General features: G+C 32.7%; 2 protein-coding genes across 2 annotated transcripts; both read left to right on the top strand.

The window, feature by feature from the left end:
* The first annotated feature begins 987 nt into the window (after positions 1-987).
* Positions 988-14,182, top strand: Tsp47F (Tetraspanin 47F). The gene is made up of 4 exons (XM_075313159.1): positions 988-1,160; positions 12,705-12,893; positions 12,953-13,270; positions 13,389-14,182. Exons 1-4 carry the CDS (start codon positions 1,086-1,088, stop codon positions 13,536-13,538), a joined length of 732 nt encoding a protein of 243 aa, XP_075169274.1. The 5' UTR covers positions 988-1,085; the 3' UTR covers positions 13,539-14,182.
* Positions 14,183-18,493: 4,311 nt separating this feature from the next.
* mRpL42 (mitochondrial ribosomal protein L42) lies at positions 18,494-18,955 on the top strand. The gene has a single exon (XM_075313158.1). The coding sequence runs from the start codon at positions 18,531-18,533 to the stop codon at positions 18,900-18,902; it is 372 nt and encodes a 123-aa protein (XP_075169273.1). The 5' UTR covers positions 18,494-18,530; the 3' UTR covers positions 18,903-18,955.
* Positions 18,956-19,754: the final 799 nt, after the last annotated feature.

The raw sequence follows: 19,754 nt of genomic DNA, 5'->3' as shown, positions 1-19,754 counted from the left end.
CTCCAATTTTTGCTGAGTTCCTACTATTTGTAAGAATCGTACAACAATTTTCTTTTGCTTTAGTTCATATTGAACTTATGTGTACGGCTATTGAACTTTATAGCCGCGGTTAGTTCATAAAATGTTAGAGAATTTAAATTTCATAGGAAAATTTCAATTCACTGTGGAAAATTTCGAAAAAATAATAAAATTTAACTACAAACAAATAATTTTATCGCAATAAAAATAATTTAAATGTAGCGTTAGTTTAACTACGGAAGTGTCCATATCTAAAAGATACTACTAGATGATGTATCAAAATTAACTGAACGTTAGCAAAATCCAAAGATTTTGAGGGATTAAGGATTTTGTTATTGATTGCGAATGGCTTCTTTAAAATAAAAACACTTTTTAGGGACCTCTCTGATAGGATCAATAAAATTAAAATTAGGATTATAAAAAAGATTATGAAATTTCTTTTTATTAAAATGTTATTATTTTTATAGAATTTTGTCCTTAATATTGCGTAAATTTCGAGTCCTAAAATTTAAGTTTTATAATCTTCCATATTAGGTCAATATTTTCTTGTGTGTAGTGAGAACTTGGTAACACATCATATCAGCTATTCTTAATACGTAAAATTTCTATATTTCGATAAGATTTGCATTTTCTTTAATTTTTATCGACTACAAAGTGAAATTAAGGTTTGCATTGCCGGACATAATTCACACATTATTTTACTGGTTGCAAACAATGTAGGCCAACCCTTACTTCGACCCTGCACAAAAACCCTATCCACAGGATTTTTTAAGTGCTTTTTCTTGGAGTTTTGAAAGTAAGTGAGTAAGGACGTGTATGGATGGGTGTCCACAACAATGGACAGGTAGTTACCTATGTAGTACAAACATCGATCGCCCTAGTTACATTCAAGTAGTTTTGGGACTGCTAACGCAACTATGGTCGTCAATTGAAGCTACCACTATTGGTCAGTTCTTTTCGAATCGCCACTTTGGATAGTTGTCCACAGGATTAAAAGCGCAAATTTAAAACATACAGAATAAAATAAAATCATTGATAATCTAAAGAATAAATATTTTAAGAACAAAATGAAGTTTAAAATTCGTTCGTGTGGCATGAGTATGATAAAATATACTCTGTTTGTGTTCAATATAATTTTTGCGGTAAGTGTGCATCAAGTGATTTCGATTATCTACCGCAAATTCGAATTAATGTCATACTTTTTTTTTTTTGAATCATGAATAGATTTAACCGAGCAACTATATGCATATAAAAGTACATATAGAAATGAAATCAAGTATAAAGATTATACACTGCAAAAAAAAAGCATGTCCGATTCCAAAACTTTTGTCTTTACACTAATGATTTTGGTATTGTTCCGAGCCAAAGAAGCAAAGAATTGAAATAGGGAGATATTTAAGACCCAATTCTCTTTTAAATTTGAATTTTGCGTACTTGATTCTAGGAAACAAATTTTAATTTATTCATTTTTTAGGCATTTTTCTTCATGTGCTATAAGTGTCCTTTAAAAACGTGTTACCGACAATTTAAATATCCACTTTCAGACTTGATTTCAAGTAGAAATTTTGCTATGTTTTAATTAAAAACATGTTTAAAATAAAGTGTCGAACAACATTTCCCAAATTTGAACGCACGCAGAGAAGGAATATGATCACCTCAAACATGTTGCAAGAACAAAATGTTATTTTTGTATGGTAACCATGTAACATGTTCGTCACTAAAATGTTATTTTCTCGTCAAATATAACCTGCTTGCCGAAATCAGATACATGATTTCCGAGAAAATAACATGGTTGCGAAAACCATGTTACATGGTCACCACTCCAAAATAACATTTTGCTCTTAAAAGATGTTTGAGGTGATCATATTCCTTCCCTGGGTGCGTTTTCAAGATACAAAAAGTAAACAAATTTAAAGACAATTTCATTAAACTTAAAGAATTATTCAGACTTAATAAAGCCAAATTGACCTTAGCCAATTTGTTTTTTTTTTTTTTTTTGAAATCCGAGTCATTTGACTTTAAGGACAAAACGACTTCATTGAAAAGTTTATTAACTTTTGGACAAGGGAAAAAAACTTTATATCGGAGAAATGCATCTTCTATGCTAAGCAAACTTCGCATTCGCCACAATATTTTCTCAGCGAAAGAAAAAAATAATTTTAAATTATATAAACAAAACAATGAAAACATATAATTTATAATTTATGATTACATTAATATTTTTAAGAATGTATGCTTAAAGAAATGTGTCTCATATTCTTTAATATTAGATGAACTTTTCAATGTAGGCATAAATATCTGCGAATTGAGCAGGTTATTGTCACAGAATCATACGCTGGACTATGGATAATAAATACCATAGTTGAAATTGTACCAAATTAGCTTCAAAATTTATTTTTCTAAATGATCTTTATATTCTTTGTAAAAACAATGTCAGCTTTAAGGCTTACAAAACAGTGTATCCGCTAAGAAGAAAAAATTTGGTTAATTTTAGAAAATTTACATTATTTTTGGAAAATTTTAACTAAACAGTATTACAAACGCAGACATCACACCGATATCACAAAAATAAGTAAACTTTTTTCGAAAAATTCAAGAAAATTTATTAGACATAGTTTATTTTTGTCACTTGTTAAGGAAATTTTGTAGTTTGAAGTAAAAATATGGAGTTAAAAATTGCAAGAATGTCTTTAATGTCATACTAAGTTCAAGATAGCCGCATTTGTAGTAAAATGTCTAAATTTAAAGAAATAATCTATTTAGTAAAATTCGTTATGCTTCATTTGTGTATATTTTTTCCGTTTTTTAGTTCAGTTAACTAATGTACCCAAAAAATTATTAGAATAAAGGCAACTCTCCCTCTAAACATAATAATTCCAGGAACAAAAAAAAATAAATTTAAATTGGCTTTAATGAAATAGAGGATTTGCTTTTTTTGAGTGGACGATATATTTCATTTTGCTTATGAAAAGGAGCCTCTTTGACATAATGATAAGAATCAGAGATGATAAATGATGTTGTCGAAAAAGTACTAAAAATGTGTTAAAAGTGTACTTTTCAAAGCCAAAAAGTGCTAAAATTATATCATATAAAGACTACTGTAAAAGTATACGTATATTTAAATCTAATCCGATTGGCACAATTTTTTTTAGATTTTATAAAAATTAACTTATTTTGTCAATTTATCTCTATAAAAAAATGTATCAAAATTTTATTTCTATAGAAAATTTTGTCAAAGTGTTATTTCCATAGAAAATGTTATTTTCTATAGGAAAAATTTTATTCTTATAGAAAATTTTTCAAAATGTTATTTCTATATAAAATTTTATCAAAATTTTATTTCCATAGAAGATTTTGTAATACTTTTATTTCTATTGAACATTTTGACGAAATTTTATTTCTGTAGAAAATTTTGTCAAATTTTTATTTCTATGGAAAATTTTGTCAAAGTTTTATTTCCATAGAAGATTTTGTCATAATTTTATTTCTAGAACATAGAAAATTTTGACGAAATTTTATTTCTATAGAAAATTTTTATTTCAATAGAACATTTATGAAGAAGTATCTCTTTTCAAAATCTACCAAAATCAAGAATTCTACCAATCTACAAAACAGTAAAAATTTACAATTTTTTGTAGAATTCTACCAACTGTGGCAATCGACTCAGTTGCCGGCTCTAAGCATTATTGCTTAAGACACCATGTGTGTATTTCGTCTCCTTCTGGGCGTTTCAAATATATGCACTATCTTATAATACTTTGTTCCTCAGTGTGGCGGAAACATTTGCGGACAAATGTGGTATATACAATATTCCTCTCAAAAATGTTTAGATCCTGTAATAAAAGATAAAATATCCTCATTTTGGAATATGTTTTTGTATTTTTGTATTTCTTCAATGTTCGCTATTTATAATTTTTAGAGTTGAGTTGAAACCTGAGAAACGTTCATAGTTAGGGCAGAATAACTCTATATAGAGTAATTGTGATGAAAAAGTACCAAATGGCTCGCGGTCGTGCTTTTGCCCGTCGAAATGTATCAAAAAAAGCACAAAAGTGTCAACTTTATCAACCCTGATTAGAATACCCTTCTAGGGATGCCAGACGTGCTCTTATTTACAAAATGTGCTCTTAAAACAAGATAGGCTAAAAGAACACGCAAAAGTGTTCTATTTTTAGTTAAGTACTCTTTTTGTGCTCTTTTTATTCATCACAACAAATATTACTGCAGCGCGATTCAAAAAATGGTAAAAGTAAACTGGACATACGTAAATGTCACCCTACGAGATTTTCCTACGCCGTTATTTTCTAATTCAATAGTGTTTTACTTTATATATCAGTTTCGAAGAAGAGCACTCCGATGTTGCTTCTTCACTTTGTACCCTGTTATGTTCAATAACATTTTTCACAAAAACACCAAAAAATGACTTACAAAGTATTGTAAGAAAATTAGCTTGAGTTGAAAGGGGGTTATTTTATGTCTATATATTATGAACCTTTTTGTTTAAATGAATTATATTTCAATAAATTGGAATTAATACCCTGTTTCTGTATGTCGAACGAAAACCCAGTCGACTGAAAAGCAGTCACTCGAATTCGAATCAATTTGGGTTTCTCTATTTTTGAAAGTTCATATCGTTTGTATGAGAATACATTGAATATCAAAAATGAGTATTTTAAAATGTTTAGCCTGAGAATTGATTCAAATTTCAAAATTGTTTTTACTTTTTTCTTGACACCTATTGTATATGTTCGTTTGTTACACGACAACAAAATATGAAGTGACTTGCCTGTCGACATAGAAAAACCCAAATATTTTGTTTTTTATTTTAAACACTCTCGTTCGACATACAGAAACAGGGCATAAATGTTTTTATTTTATTTGAAAAAGTGTGCTCTTTTTTCGTATGTGCTCTTTTTATAAGCTGAATTGTGCTCTGGCATCCCTATACCCTTCGGACATATAAAACAATTAGTTTTTGTATACAAATTGCCAAGGGCTAAGTCCTGAGAATGTTCTTATATGATGCTATAATTTATTATCCAATTGGTGGCAATATAGCTCATCGAGCAAAACGTGTGTGAAAACCCAAAACAAATCGAATCACAATCGAAATTGTTAAAAGTAGTCTTGGGCAAAATCATTCACCGTAGTTTTTCGGATGTAGCATTCCTTCTGTACATTTATATATCGTTCCTAATTCGTTCGGGAACGACACATTGCCATCTCGTATACAAACTATTTATTAGCAATGATAAAATATGTAAAAACGACATTTTCATATTTATCTCTTAGTATTGTTCAGATATTTATCGTTAAATTAGTTAACAACTTTTATTAGAATTTATTATCAACCAAACTCATTTTTAAAATATTTTTAGAATATTCCTTTCTGATATTCACATTGAAAAAATTAAGCTAGTACTGACAATTATAAAATATAAAATCTTGTTGTACTAGGTTAGGTTAGGTTATGGAGGATGACACCAAAACCTTATACGGAGAAATGGTGTCCACTTAGACCATGATGGTCCATTGTGATTCCTTGTGGTTTTCTCTTTCTTCTTCGACATCTGTCTTCATCTGCCCTGGTCGGTCATAACTCCTTTACGCTTCTCTAGGTTTTCCATCTTGAAGCCTTGATAAAGGCGAGTATATCCTTCAAAGCACAGTCACCCACCTCAGCAATGTCCTGAAAGAAAAAGAAGCCCAGTATCTTGTTTCTTCTAAAAGATAGTGCTGGACACTGGCACAGAAAGTGGTAAGAATCTTCTGTAGCCTCCGGGTCAAGGCACCATCTACAAATATCATCGGCCATTAAGCCAATCCTTAGCATATGCTTCCCAAGTGTATTGTGTCCCGTAATGATGCCTATCAATGGCCTCAAATCCTCTCTTGTTGTACTAGCTTTCCATAAATGCTAAATAAATAACACTAGTGATAACAGGGTATTGACAGATTTTGCTTTAGTCGGAGACGAGAAAATTTGGCTCGACTCCATACCCTGTTTCTGAGTCGAAAGAACTGGTGTTCATAATTTAATTCATGAATATAAAGAAGGTTGAAAAGTGTAGCAAGTATGTCGCGGATATAATTTGTTTATTCAAAAAATTTACAAACGTATCAACTTTTTAAAGCAAAGGTGAACCCTCTAGAAGTTTGACCAAACTAACATATAGCTTTTCAACCAGTATTCGCAAATAGTGATTCATAAAATCTTTAATTCCTATGATAAATCTTCATATTAACTTCACGGATATGGCAGCTCCTTCTCAAGGCTGAATCCGAATGGCATCACTTATGGGGAAATTTGAACCTGCCAAGTGCACCCTTGTAATTTCTGTACAAATAATACAACTTAAACAATTGAATTAGTTTGGTTTAGTTTAATTACACACTATACATGTATACCTAAAATGGTGTAAAGCTCTATTTTGTACTTCATGGCATTTGTATTTGTCAAAATTTGCATGAGGTCAATCCATTTGAAACAACAAATGTTTGAGGATGTGTGTAAGCATTTCTTTATCCAACCAATAAATCTAAGTTGGGTCATTTTAATGAATAATTATTATATAGTATGTATACATTTATATGTATATACAAACATACACAAGTAAATAAATAAATATTATACAAATGCCTTTCGGTATTTGAACAAATGCCGGTTACCCTCGATAATGCCATTTATTATGGTCCCATTCACTGCACGCCCTACCAAAAAGCTGACAGCTATGATGGGAATGTTACAAAAATAAAACTTTTTTCATTATACACAATTAAACTGATTGAACGTTAAAAATGTCCTGTGAGCATTTTTATTAGATTAATGTAATTTCCCAGGTTTTTTAGGTGCATTTTGACATTAAGGTCGACACTCTACAAGAATAATACCGAGTGATTTATGGCATTTGAGGGATATTAATCTACAAACCGTAAAGAGCTAAAGATTTCTTTTCTTCTTTTTTCACAAGTTAACTTTAAGACACACAGGGACGAAAAAGTCTGCTTTTCATATGTTTGGTTGTTAAAATTATATGTTTGGAACTCCAATTTTTATTACATTATTTTTAAATGCAAGTATATATTGTTCATGAACTAGTATAACATGTTTGGGACACATATGTTATAACATATTATGTTTGGGACATTACATCTTCTTAAATATATTGTCCCTGGGTGCAAACATATATTAATTTCGAATTTTCGTATGTTTAGAAATGTCAGAGAGCAAGAGAGAATAGAAACAAGTATATACAGCACTATGTTCGGCCGGGCCGAATCTTAAATACCCACCACCATGAACCAAATATTAGGCTTTCCTTTGAAATTTCAGGAGGGTTTGAGAACTTTAGGACACTTCCCGAAGATAAATTTAAAGATTTCACCTATGAGGACTATATCAGATTCGGGATTTATAAGAACCATTTTTGTTTGAGTTTTAGAGGAATCATTAACATCTCTTGTAAGTGTGCAAAAAAATTATAAAATAACGTCTTGATTTGAAATCTTAAATCTGTAGAAGTAAAATCTGGAAATTTTACATTGAGTTTCAAGCAATTTTCATGATCAGTGCGCCTTCTACACGCTCAAGAAGTGAAGTCGGTCTATATGGAGGCATTACCAAATGGACCGATAAAAACTTAATCCGATACACGTTTTTGTGAGCCTAAAATACCAGAATATTTACAATTTCAGGCAAATCAGATAAAAACTACGGTTTCTAGAAACCCAAGGAGATAAATCGGGAGATCGTTCTTATGGGGGATATACTAAAATATGGACCGATACTCACCTCTTTTCGGCACACCTCTTTATGACCCGAAAATACCTCTAGATTTCCAATTTCAGGCAAATAGGATAAAAACTTCGAGTTCTAGAAGCCCAAGAAGTAAAATCGGGAAATCGGTCTATATGGGGGCTATACCAAAATATGGACCGATACTCACCATTTTCGGCGCACCTCTTTATGGTCCTAAAATACCTCTAGATTTCCAATTTCAGACAAATCGGATAAAAACTACGGTTCCTATAAGCCCAAGACCCCAAATCGGGAGGTCGTTTTATATAGGGACCATACCAAAACATGGACCGATACTTTTTAATGAATTTGGCAATTTTTGGTACACATATTTGTGGTCCTACAATACCTCTAGATTTCCAATTTCAGGTAAATTGAATAAAAACTGCGGTCTCTATAAGCCCAAGAAGTAAAATGGAAAGATCGGTCTATATGGGGGCTATACCAAAATATGGACCGATACTCCCAATTTTTGGCACACGTATTTGTGGTCCTATAATACCTCTAGATTTCCAATTTCAGGTAAATTGAATAAAAACTGCGGTTTCTATAAGCCCAAGAAGTAAAATTGGGAGATCGGTCTATATGGGGGCTATACCAAAACATGGACGATACTCACCATTTTTGGCACACCTCTTAATGGTCATAAAATACCTTTAAAAACTACGATTTCTATAAGCCCAAGACCCAAAATGGGAGGTCGGTTTATATGGGGACTCTATCAAAACCTGAACCGATACTTTTTAATGAATTTGGCAATTTTTGGTACACATATTTGTGGTCCTACAATACCTCTAGATTTCAAATTTCAGGCAAATTGGATAAAAACTACGATTTCTATAAGCCCAAGACCCAAAATCGGGAGTTCGGTTTAGGGGACTATATCAAAACCTGGACCGATATAGCCCATCTTCGAACTTGACCCGCCTGGAGACAAAAGACGATTTTGTGCAAACTTTGCACGATTGCTTCATTATTGAAGACTGTAGCGTTATTACAACAGACGGACATCGTCATATCGTCTTAGAATTTCTCCCTGATCAAGAATATATATACTTTATATAGTCGGAAATCGATATTTCGATGTGTTACAAACGGAATGACAAACTTATTATACCCCCGTCACCATTCTATGGTGGTGGGTATAAAAAAATAAAGACGCCGATGGATATAGATAACGAATGACTACTACACGGATGAAAAAGACTGTTTTTCATATGTTTGGCTATAAACATTATATGTTTGGAACACAAATTTTTAAACACAATATTTTTGAGTGCAAGCATATAATGTTCATAAACTAGCATAACATGTTTGGGACATATATGTTAATATGTTAGAACATATTATGTTTAGGACATAAAATGTTTGTAAATATAATATGCTTGGATGCAAACATATATTAATTTAGAAATAGCCTATAAACATATATGTGTTTAGTAGCTTGGAGCGCTATTTAACAGGGAGCGATATTGAATTAAGTTGGTGGTTGTTGCTTGTTATTACAAAATTAACATTTTATTTTTCCTTGGGCAATTGATCAGTTACTTCTTTGATCCTTACAAACTGTGTGGTCCGCTGTTCGAATCCCCGTCCGGCAAAAGGTAAAATTAAAATAAAAAAAGTCATAAAATTGAATACTTTCTTCTACAATGTTTGTATTACAGAAAAAGGTGCTAAGAACTAAAAAATCTCGTGGAACTGAGAAAGATGTGGGGGAATATGCAATTAGGCAGAAACAAAATTTTGAGCATTCAGGTCGAAAACCTATGTTGTTAGCACCTATATAACCTGTTTATTTTCATAATTCATTATGATTGTAAATATATAAATAAATAAATAAAATTTTGAGCACAGTATTGTTTGGGAGAATTTTTTTTAAGCATATAATATTTTTGGGTGCAAAATGCTTCCAAACATATTATATGGTCACATAATAACATATTGTTTTTTGGAAGACAACATTATTGAATTTGGATGCAAAAATACAAAATGTTTGGAACTTAGACTACCCAAACATATATTGTTTAGACCAATATGCTTTCAAACATATTATATATTGGTAGAGATCAAACATATAAATGTTTGGGCAATACCCAAAAATGTATATGCTTGAAGCAAAATATGTTTGGGAGTATATGTTACAGAAGCGATTTTTTGTGAGCGTGTAGATAACACAGTGAGAGAATCAAGTGCGAGTAAATTGTGCTCTTCTGGAGCGACATATTTTGTTATGTATAAATGTGGCATCCAAAAATTTTTAATGCTTAAGTCTAAACGTTAGACGGGCTCTGACTAAGTCGATATTTTTCGACCAAGAAAAAGTATAAAAATAGCGGAGAGCATTAATTATGTATGAATAGATTTTTTTTAATATAGAAAGGAATTAACTATTTGGGGCTTTGAAAAATATATTCTTAGGGTGAAACAGAATATGTTTGGGAGTATATATTACAGAGGCGATCTATTTTGAGGATGCACTGTCAAAAAGTTAGGTGATTTACAATTTAAAATTTTCGTGGCGTGGTGGATTATGAACTATTAATAAGTAATAATTTTTGGGGGTTATGCGTCGTTTACGTGAATCAGTTCATCTAAACCAAACAGAATATTGAGCTAAACATGGTTCATACACCCCAAGAAAATATGCTTTCCTACTAAACGAAATTTTAAACAAACGAAAAAATAGATTTCGATTTGTTCTTGCATGAGTGTAGCAACAAATCGAAATCAAAAAATAGGATTAAGGGATTATTGTTATGTGATCAAATGATGTACAGTGGTGATGAAAAATGGTTCAATTTGAGAAGACTTCTGGCAATTCTCAAAACTCAAGAGACAATTCTGGGAAATGTGTTTCAAGTCGATGGAAGAGATTAAGGGGTTTTAATTAAAATTCAGTTTCCTTTTTGTCCACAATACTTATGTCAAAATTTGTACACCGAAAAAAAAAACTGCACGATAATTGATCTAAATTGTACTCCACATTTTGAGATTTCCACAAAGCGTTGTTAAAACCAGGAAAATTTAATGCATTGTTGTATTTTTGAAGTGCAGCTCACGAAAGTACATACTCTCATAAATAAACCAAAAGTAAAGAAGAAAATCATTGGCGCCAAATCATGACCATTTTAGACATACAGTAGTTCATTCTTACTATTTGTGTGAATCGTATGAAAATCTTCTTGTGTTTTAGTTCATATTGAACTTATGTGTACGGTCATTGAACTGTATACCCACGTTTAGTTCATAAAATGTTTGAAACATACTTAAAAAAAAGTAATGGCGATTTCGATTGGAAAAAAGGTGCAACATTCTCCTTTTTACCTCACAATATTATAAATTAACAATAACTTTAGAATTACACTATCATTTGGGCGAAATGTCAATTAGGGAAAAAGTAGTGTATCACCAAGGCAACATATTTTTTGCGAATCGAAAACGCCCTAAGATTTCATTAAGCTGTGGAATATTTCGATAAAAAAATAATAATAATAAAATTTAACTACTAGCAAATAATGTTTTCCAATAAAAATAAGTTAAATTTAGCTTTAGTTTAATTATTTTTTAACGGATTTTTTTCTGTATATGTATACTACCATACAGCCAATTCCCCACGACTTTTATTTCTAATACATCAGCCTAAAAACGTCTCAGTGATAAGGTAATTTTAAACGATATTATGTTCCAGATCTCCTGTGTGTGTATGTTACATTGAAAAAAATGTGAACCCGCCACGAAAGAAATTTTAATTAGTTTTAGAAAAAACAGATTATGTGTAGAAAATTTTAACTAAACTGTATCAGAAACGCAGATATCACGCCGATTTCGCAAAACTAAGTAAATAATTTTCGTTGTTGTTTTTGATTTCAGCTTGAAACCATGCATTGACTAAACTACAAGTGTTTCGGAATGACCACATTCCTCATCAGCATCCTCTACTTGCAGCAAAACTATCAACCAATTATCAGAATAAATTCAGGCAGTTCACTAAACCCAAAGTGAGCCACACTTGAACCTTCCGAAAAAAGGTTTAAACGATAGCCGGCTTATGCCGAAATAAATTCGTACAAACATATCTCTTTTCCTTTGCCACCGTCAAATCATCGATTTGAGTGCAGTTGGCTGGTTAAGCTACACGTTTCCTCTGTTGGTTAAGCTACACTTGTAGTTTAGTCAATGCATGGTTTCAAGCTGAAATCAAAAACAACAACAATGATTAAAAGAAAAAAAAAACAACAAAACAAAACGAGTGAATAATTTTCGATAAATTTAAGAAAATTTAATAGACTTTTAATTCATTTTTTCGCTTGTTACAGAAAGTTTCGAAGTTTGAAGAAAAAAAATGGAGTTAAAAATTGCAAAAATGTCTATAGTACCATACGAAGTTCATGATTGGCTCATTATTTGTAAAATTTACAAATTTTAAGAAATTCTGAACTATTTTGTGGAAGACCCGAATTTAGTTAATCTTTATGCTTCATTTGTGTATAAGTTTTTCCTCTATTTTAGTATGCAAAAAGATATTAACGTCATGGAAACTTTTTTAAAAGGTAATAATTCCATGAACTAAAATAGAATTAAATCGGCTTCAGTGTAATTTATGGTTCACTTTTTTTCAGTGTATGTCCTATATAATCCTGAATTGATGTCTAGGGCCTAGACACAATATTCCCAATACCATTTGGCCTTAAATCGATATATGACAACTTTTGTCCCTAACTAATATAGCTTCATGGAGACAACTTTAAACAAAGAGGAACTTTGTTGATCCAAAATTCATTTCAATTTTGTTGATAGTTACTTTAAAAATTTTACGAAATTATTTTATGATTCCTCAGTTATCCTTCAAAGTGTTCGTTATCTTATTAATGTGCCTTGTTTTCAGATATCGGGCTTGGGAATATTAATTGCTGGAGCCATTGTACTAGCAGATGTCAATCAATTTAGCCACTTCATTGAGGGGAAGGTATCGGCACCACCAATTGTCTTAATAATCACTGGTCTGATTATATTTCTCATTGCTTCGTTGGGATGCTTTGGAGCTATCAAGGAATCGCCTACTTTACTTTTGGCAGTAAGTTATGCAAATTATTCCATAGCATTTGTTTAGGGCTAACAAAAATTATTCCCCAGTATGCTCTACTCTTGGCGGTCATCTTTATCATTGAATTGGCTGTAGGCATTGCGGCTTGTGTCTTCAAGAGTGATTTGGAAATGGCCATCAAAAACTCTCTACAAGATTCCATAAAACGTTCGAACAAAGAAGATGTTATGGCCTGGGATAATATACAACGAAAATTGATGTGCTGTGGAGTCGATTATCCTTCCGATTGGCGCACTATGAGTGCCAATAAAACCCTGCCGCCCAGTTGTTGTCGTCCCCAATACATCGAGGAAAGCGTGGGTCACTGTACCGAATCGCCGGCTTTGGGAAAAGACAAATACTATCAGGTATGTCCATTGTTTTGGGAATTTCCAAATATTGGGAACAAGTTTTATTGTTGGTGATAATTATAATCCACTACACTACATCCCATTCACATTCACCTTTCACATTGTCTAATTATAGGAGGGTTGTGTGGGCAAATTGAAGCAACGCATTGACAAAAACGCCGTGATATTGATTGGAGTGGGCATTGGTATAGCATTCATACAAATTCTTGGCATTGTATTAGCATGTTATTTAGCTTCCACCATACGACATGAGCGCCATAAATAAGTGTGATTACCCATTTCTGATTAAGATTGCTGCGTCATCGTCTAAGATTAGAATGGAACAAACAACAACAACAACGGCAGTAAACATGGAAACCAGTTCAATTCCTTTGAAAATACTCCCTAAACCTCTCACCACCATCTTTAGTAATGACCCAAACTCCATATGCATCAATCACCCTGCATTTAATCCGGCTAATGGCTGACGCTAATATGTTGTCGGCCCAATTGTCCTTTTTGGAAAGGTTTCTCTTTATTGATTGTAATGCCCATAGATTGAACATTGATTTAATATTAAATTGAAAAGAAAATTTCATTATTCCAACCTGTACGTGTGTGATTGAAGAAATGAGGTCAAAGGACTTTTTTAATTGTTTTTAATATTTAATCACGCATATTCAAATATACCCATCAATGTATGTCATTGTAGGTTTGTCCAGGGTTTCAAACGCAACAATTTCAAATACAACTTTATTAATTTTTAATTATATACATAAATAATTTCAAAATGTGTAGTCATATCTATTGGTTTTGTTATTTCTTCTATTCAAGTTGATATACATAATTTGAAAAATCTCATTAGCTTTAGTTATTCATAGAATGTATTCTAAAAATACTGAAAAATAAATGGGTTTAATATTTTCCAAATACGCTTATTTTATTTTATTTTATTTATATCGGAAATATTGGAACTTCATATGAGCCTGAAGCGCATATGTAGTTAACTTGACGATGATTCTTCGGCATTGTTTATATGAAGTACAATTACCATCAAATTATTGGCCGATAAAACGGTTTTCATATGTGATTTGAACACCACATCCATCACTGCACCATCGATTATTATATATGTACCAATAATACAGTTGAATTTTCGTCAGCACTCCTATACAGGGATTATGGAATAGTCGATAACAACGAACAAAAGATTCGGTAGCATAAATAGGAATGAACATCTCTTTAGAGCGTCGAAATTTTCGCTAACCAAATGGAAGTTATGTATGCTAATGAAAATTATGTGAGGCATAATGCCTCATTAGTTTTGGATCCATTTTTATGATACATCATGAATTTGTTGCAACCAAAAAAAACTATGAATCTTTTATAAGCAGCAAAAAAATCTGTGGCATGCCATTTTAGCCGTTTTGGCATCGATAACATCGTCATACCGAAAATTTCGTTAGGCTTACATCTAGCGAATTATTTGCTATCCATAAAGCCCGGTATGCAACTCTAACGGAAATTTCGTTTGCGTGCCAATAACACACTTTGAGTAAAATCGGAGTAAAACTATGACCTCTATTGCCATACGAGTGTATATCGAACGAAATGATCTATTGTAATCGTTATGCAAAATTTAAAGCAAATCAAAGTAAAACACTGGATTCTGGGGCCATATAAGAGCATATCGAGGGAATAGTGTCTATGGGAGTTATATTTAAATCTGAGCCGATTTCTTCCAATAGTGTGCCAATTTGAAGCCCATTGGATTAAAACTGCAACCTATACATTGATCACAAAAATGTGTTTATAGAGAGACTGACATGACTAGATCGACTCGTGAGCTGGCCCTGAGCAATTATTACCCTTCTATTTCGTCTCCTTTTGGGCGGAGTGGTGCAGGGTGTAAGAACGCACAGTATTGCCATGTATTTCTTATAGGAGCAATAAGCAAACAATCGATAAAAACGGCCCTTTATATCGCTAGTAAAATTAGTCAAACTCATTTATTGGCATACAACAGGAATTGTTGATGGAGTTCCATCACGAGCTTACGAAGCACACAACGAAAATTCCTTATCGAAACGAAAGAAGTTTTTCTCAATGTTTCCTATGTGAGAAGATGTAAACTATCGATAACAACGTAGCGACAAAAAAATTTTGCCAGCAAACATACATAAGACCGGTGTGAAGCTTGTAAGATTGCATTTTGTTTTGTTTTTTAATAGCGGTGCATACCAATATAAGCCCCTCTAACGCAGTTTACATGCGATATGCACCTCTAAGGAATTTTCCGCTACCCTTAAGAAATACATTGTTATTTTTGATACCGAAAATTTCGTGAGACGTTGCTATCGATTATTTATATTTTGCTCCTACAGAGCTGCAACCTGCTTAATGAAGCAAAATGGGAGCAACTCTAGTTTAGGTATACCTCGTGAAAATTTAGCTATACCTCGATAGAGAATTAAATTTGACATCGAAATAAACACTAACCGATTGGCGGTCGTAACCGGTTAACAGGTTATTCGAGCCTAAAGTGTAAGCAAATAATCGTTAATAAAAACGGTTTTAGTGAACCGATTACTTTGAAATCCACATCACCAAAAAGCTAAAGATAAGACCTTTCAAATGACGATTCCAGTTATCAGCTCAGTTTTTAAGGCCGGTACTATGTTCATTCTTGCGAAAAATTTTTATGGAAACCATTATTTCGTACATAGAAAGCGGCGTTTTTTTAGGTAGCTTGGAGCGCGATTTTACAGGGAGCGATATTGGATTAAGTTGGCGGTTGTTGCTTGTTTTTACAAAATAAGATTTTATTTTTCCTTGGGCAATTGATCTGCTATTCCTTTGATCCTTTGTATAGTTTCGGAACAAAAATATGGTCCGTGTTTGATTTATAAACCCGCACAAATAGTTTTTAATAAATAAATTATTTCTTAATTCACATTGCAAATGGCGCCGTGCTATAAACGTCAGTTTTTCAACACGAAAAAACAAAGTATCACAAATGGAAAAAATTTCGCAAATTTTTCGCATTTTTTGGTTTTGTATGGAGTTTCAACGCGAAAACCGAACAGAGTACCGGCTTTTAATCCAAAAACGCTCGATGTAAAGGTACAAAATAACTAATTGCATTGTGTAGCTAAAACTTCTACCTATCCGTTAAAGTCATATTCAAGCCGATATCTCTGTTAGAACCGGAGATATTTGCTGGTGAATTTAATTGTAGCCGTAAAATTAGAATTTTGCAAACAAAAATTTATATTCAATTTTATTTCAAAGTTGTATTCGGGGTAGAATGAAAAAAGACCCGGTTTAAAACCGGTTATGGTTTGAATGAACTGATTGTTCCTAAAGCCACATTACTAAGCAAAAATGGGGAAGTACACGAAATATGAGAAGTGCTGTTATAACATCGGCTGTGACGTTAAATGCAACCATGCGCTTCAAAAATTAATTGTTTGCAAAAATGGAAATTACGCGGGTCACACAATTGTACCAAATTGTTGGAATTGAAATAAAAGGCAAAATTCCAAATTCTGCCGTTTTAGAATTGATAAAATGGGGATTAATTCCTGCCGAAGGTGCCCTGAAATGTAGTAATGGCCATGGTTTGCGTTTGGCAAAATGTGAGACAAGTATAGATGGATGGGTATGGAGGTAAGCGAACTTTTGTTTTTAGTAACTAATTTGAGAATCATTTTAGATGCACGGAAAGATTTGTCAAGAACAAAAAGAAAACGGAGAAATGCAATTTCTACCAATCTATAAGAAAGGGGACGTTTTTCGACAAATCGCATTTTTCCATATACCAAATTCTTGATTTTTCCTTCATGTGGTGTCAAAATGCACCCATACAATACATAATGGAGGAAACCGAGATAAATGGAGCTCAAACTGGGACGGACTGGAACAACTTTTGTAGAGAAGTTGTTGTCTACAGTTCGTTCCAGTTTAGTGTCCAAATTGGAGGACCCGGTGTATTTGTGGAAATCGACGAGTCCAAAGTTGGTAAAAGAAAATTCTGGAGGGGTAGAGCGGGGGAGTAATAAATGTTTTATAGTTCCCGTTGAGAACCGCAGCCGAGAGACTCTCTTAACTTTAATAAAAAAATATATTCGCCCTAGAAGCATAATTGTTTCCGATTGCCGGAAGGTGAGTTATATTTTATGGGATTGAGCTGTAAAGTAATAATGGTTTACTTTCAGGCCTACGATACTTTATCGCAAGAGGGGTACACTCACTATAAAGTGAACCACAGCGAGAATTTTGTAGACCCAGAAACCAAACAGCATACAAACACAATCGAAGGACTGTGGCGCCATGTAAAATCTTCGCTGCCTCTATTTAGCAGAAGAAAATTGTTTTTCAACGGCTATTTACAAATATTTATATTTGTAAGATGGTGTAAGGCGGAAGGGAAAAACATATTTGTGCAATTTGCGAAATATGCGGGATTGTTGTACGATGCTGGGGATGCGCAAAAAATTTTTATTTTTCTTTTTAAACCGGATATGGATAGTATCTGGTCAATATGTCTAACTAAAGGAATAAGTGTGTGCGATTTCTTGAAAAAAAATATTTTTCTTTTTAAACCGGATATGGATATATAATAGTTAATATCACGATTATAGTAGAGCTTGACTTTGACCTTGACGGATAGGTAGAAGTGTTAGCTACGTTTATATCGAGTAGTTTTGAGATATATCCTTATTTGCAAAAAACCGGTTCCGAAAAAAACAAGTTTTTACCTGTACAGCTGGAACGGATGTAGCTGATATAACGGTTCATACATTTTAAAGGTCTCTTAAAAACCTTTCTAGTGATGCACTTTTCATATTAATAATTATTTTTAACTTACACTTTAGAACCGAACAACCGGTTATCCGGTTACGATCGCCAAGAAAAAAAGTGGTTGTTGTAATCTACTCTTAGAGTAGTACTATCTATGAAGTTTTGAAAAAATTCTGAGAGGTATAGCTAAACTAGAGTTTAGCCGCAAAATGTAAACAATCGATAATAACGCTTCACGGAATTTTCGTTAGGAACCATAGTAATATATTTTTTATGGGTATCTGAAATTTCCACTCGAGATACATACCGGTCTTTACACAATAAATTTTATATATATGGGCAACACTGTAAAAGCTCTATTGTTTAAAACGATTGCACAAAAGCGTTAATATAGTAATCGATTCTATTATCGAAGGTAAAAAATATCGAATGCCTCTCCCCATCACTAATGTAAAATAAATATTATAAAACCAACATGTCTCGCCTTCTACGAACATTTTCTACAAATTCTATTAAATTATCAATAAATAAAAATGCTATCGGCGGTCGCAGATTAGTGGAAGGCGTTGCGGTTGCTCCTAATGGTAAAACTATAGTGGCATGGCATCCTGATCCCTCATACCCGTACGAATTCAGTAAACCCTTGCCCACTGCAACAGAGAGCCAGTCCACATCTTTGATGAAGGAAGAATCATTACGTACAGCTATGAGTGCATTTAAAGATAAACGTCCTGAAGTGGCTCGTGAAGAACTGATGCGTTTAACACATACAACAAAACACAGATGGTTCCCACGCTCCAGGGACAAGAGAGCAAAGGATACTGCAATGGACAGACCCTACTTGTAATATCGCACTTTTTTATTTATAAATCAATAAAAGATGAAATTGTTAAAGTTTAATTCCTTGTAAAATTGTGTAGCTAAACATGAATAGCAACATATATTTTGTTTGAACTGGGTCTTGCAAGGACAAGATAGAAAAAGGAGGATCAGATTTTCACCTGACTCACGAATCAAACGGTATTGGTATTATTTTGGCGAGTATTTCTATTGAGTAGAACAAGAATTTTCTATTATTAAACTTTAAACACATGTTAAAGCAGGGTTAGAAGAGTTTTCAAGAAAGAGATGTTTTTTCGAATCGCACGGTATTTCTGTAGCAACCACTTTCTGTGGGCCTTTTTTTCTTTTTGCAAGTAAACACTACGCCATTACTAGAACTGGAACGATGCAAACTTTAACGACGTAATGGAACTATTAAAATCCTCTACACAAATTGTGAAATCACGAATTCTATCGACAATCATGTTGATAAGGACCAATTACGGTGAATGGATTGTGGTATAGAGAACCCTTTCGTTACTTCTACTCATTTTAAATATATTATTGTTTAATTTTATAGCTCCGTTAGGACAGACGACATAGTACTTTTTAAAAGTTCGTTATCTAACGGAGCACTGACGGAGCTTCATGAAAATGGGGTTTAATGAATAACAAAATTATTTTTTCAACACTATAAAAATTATTTTTCAGCATCATGTCATATATTTTGCCTTAAAATGGGCTTCAAACTGATTTTTCCAAAGGACATAGAAAACCCGAAAAGGTCCTAAAAGTGCGGTCGTGGAGGCTTCTTTATTATGAAAGTAATATCAATTACTTTTCTTTTACATTCGATTTTAATGATATATTTTAATAC

This window comes from Haematobia irritans, chromosome 5 (genome assembly GCF_050003625.1).
Source record: "Haematobia irritans isolate KBUSLIRL chromosome 5, ASM5000362v1, whole genome shotgun sequence".
In the NCBI taxonomy this organism is placed as follows: domain Eukaryota; kingdom Metazoa; phylum Arthropoda; class Insecta; order Diptera; family Muscidae; genus Haematobia; species Haematobia irritans.
Note: the sequence above shows the minus strand (reverse complement) of the source record. Positions and strands in the feature narration are given on the sequence as shown.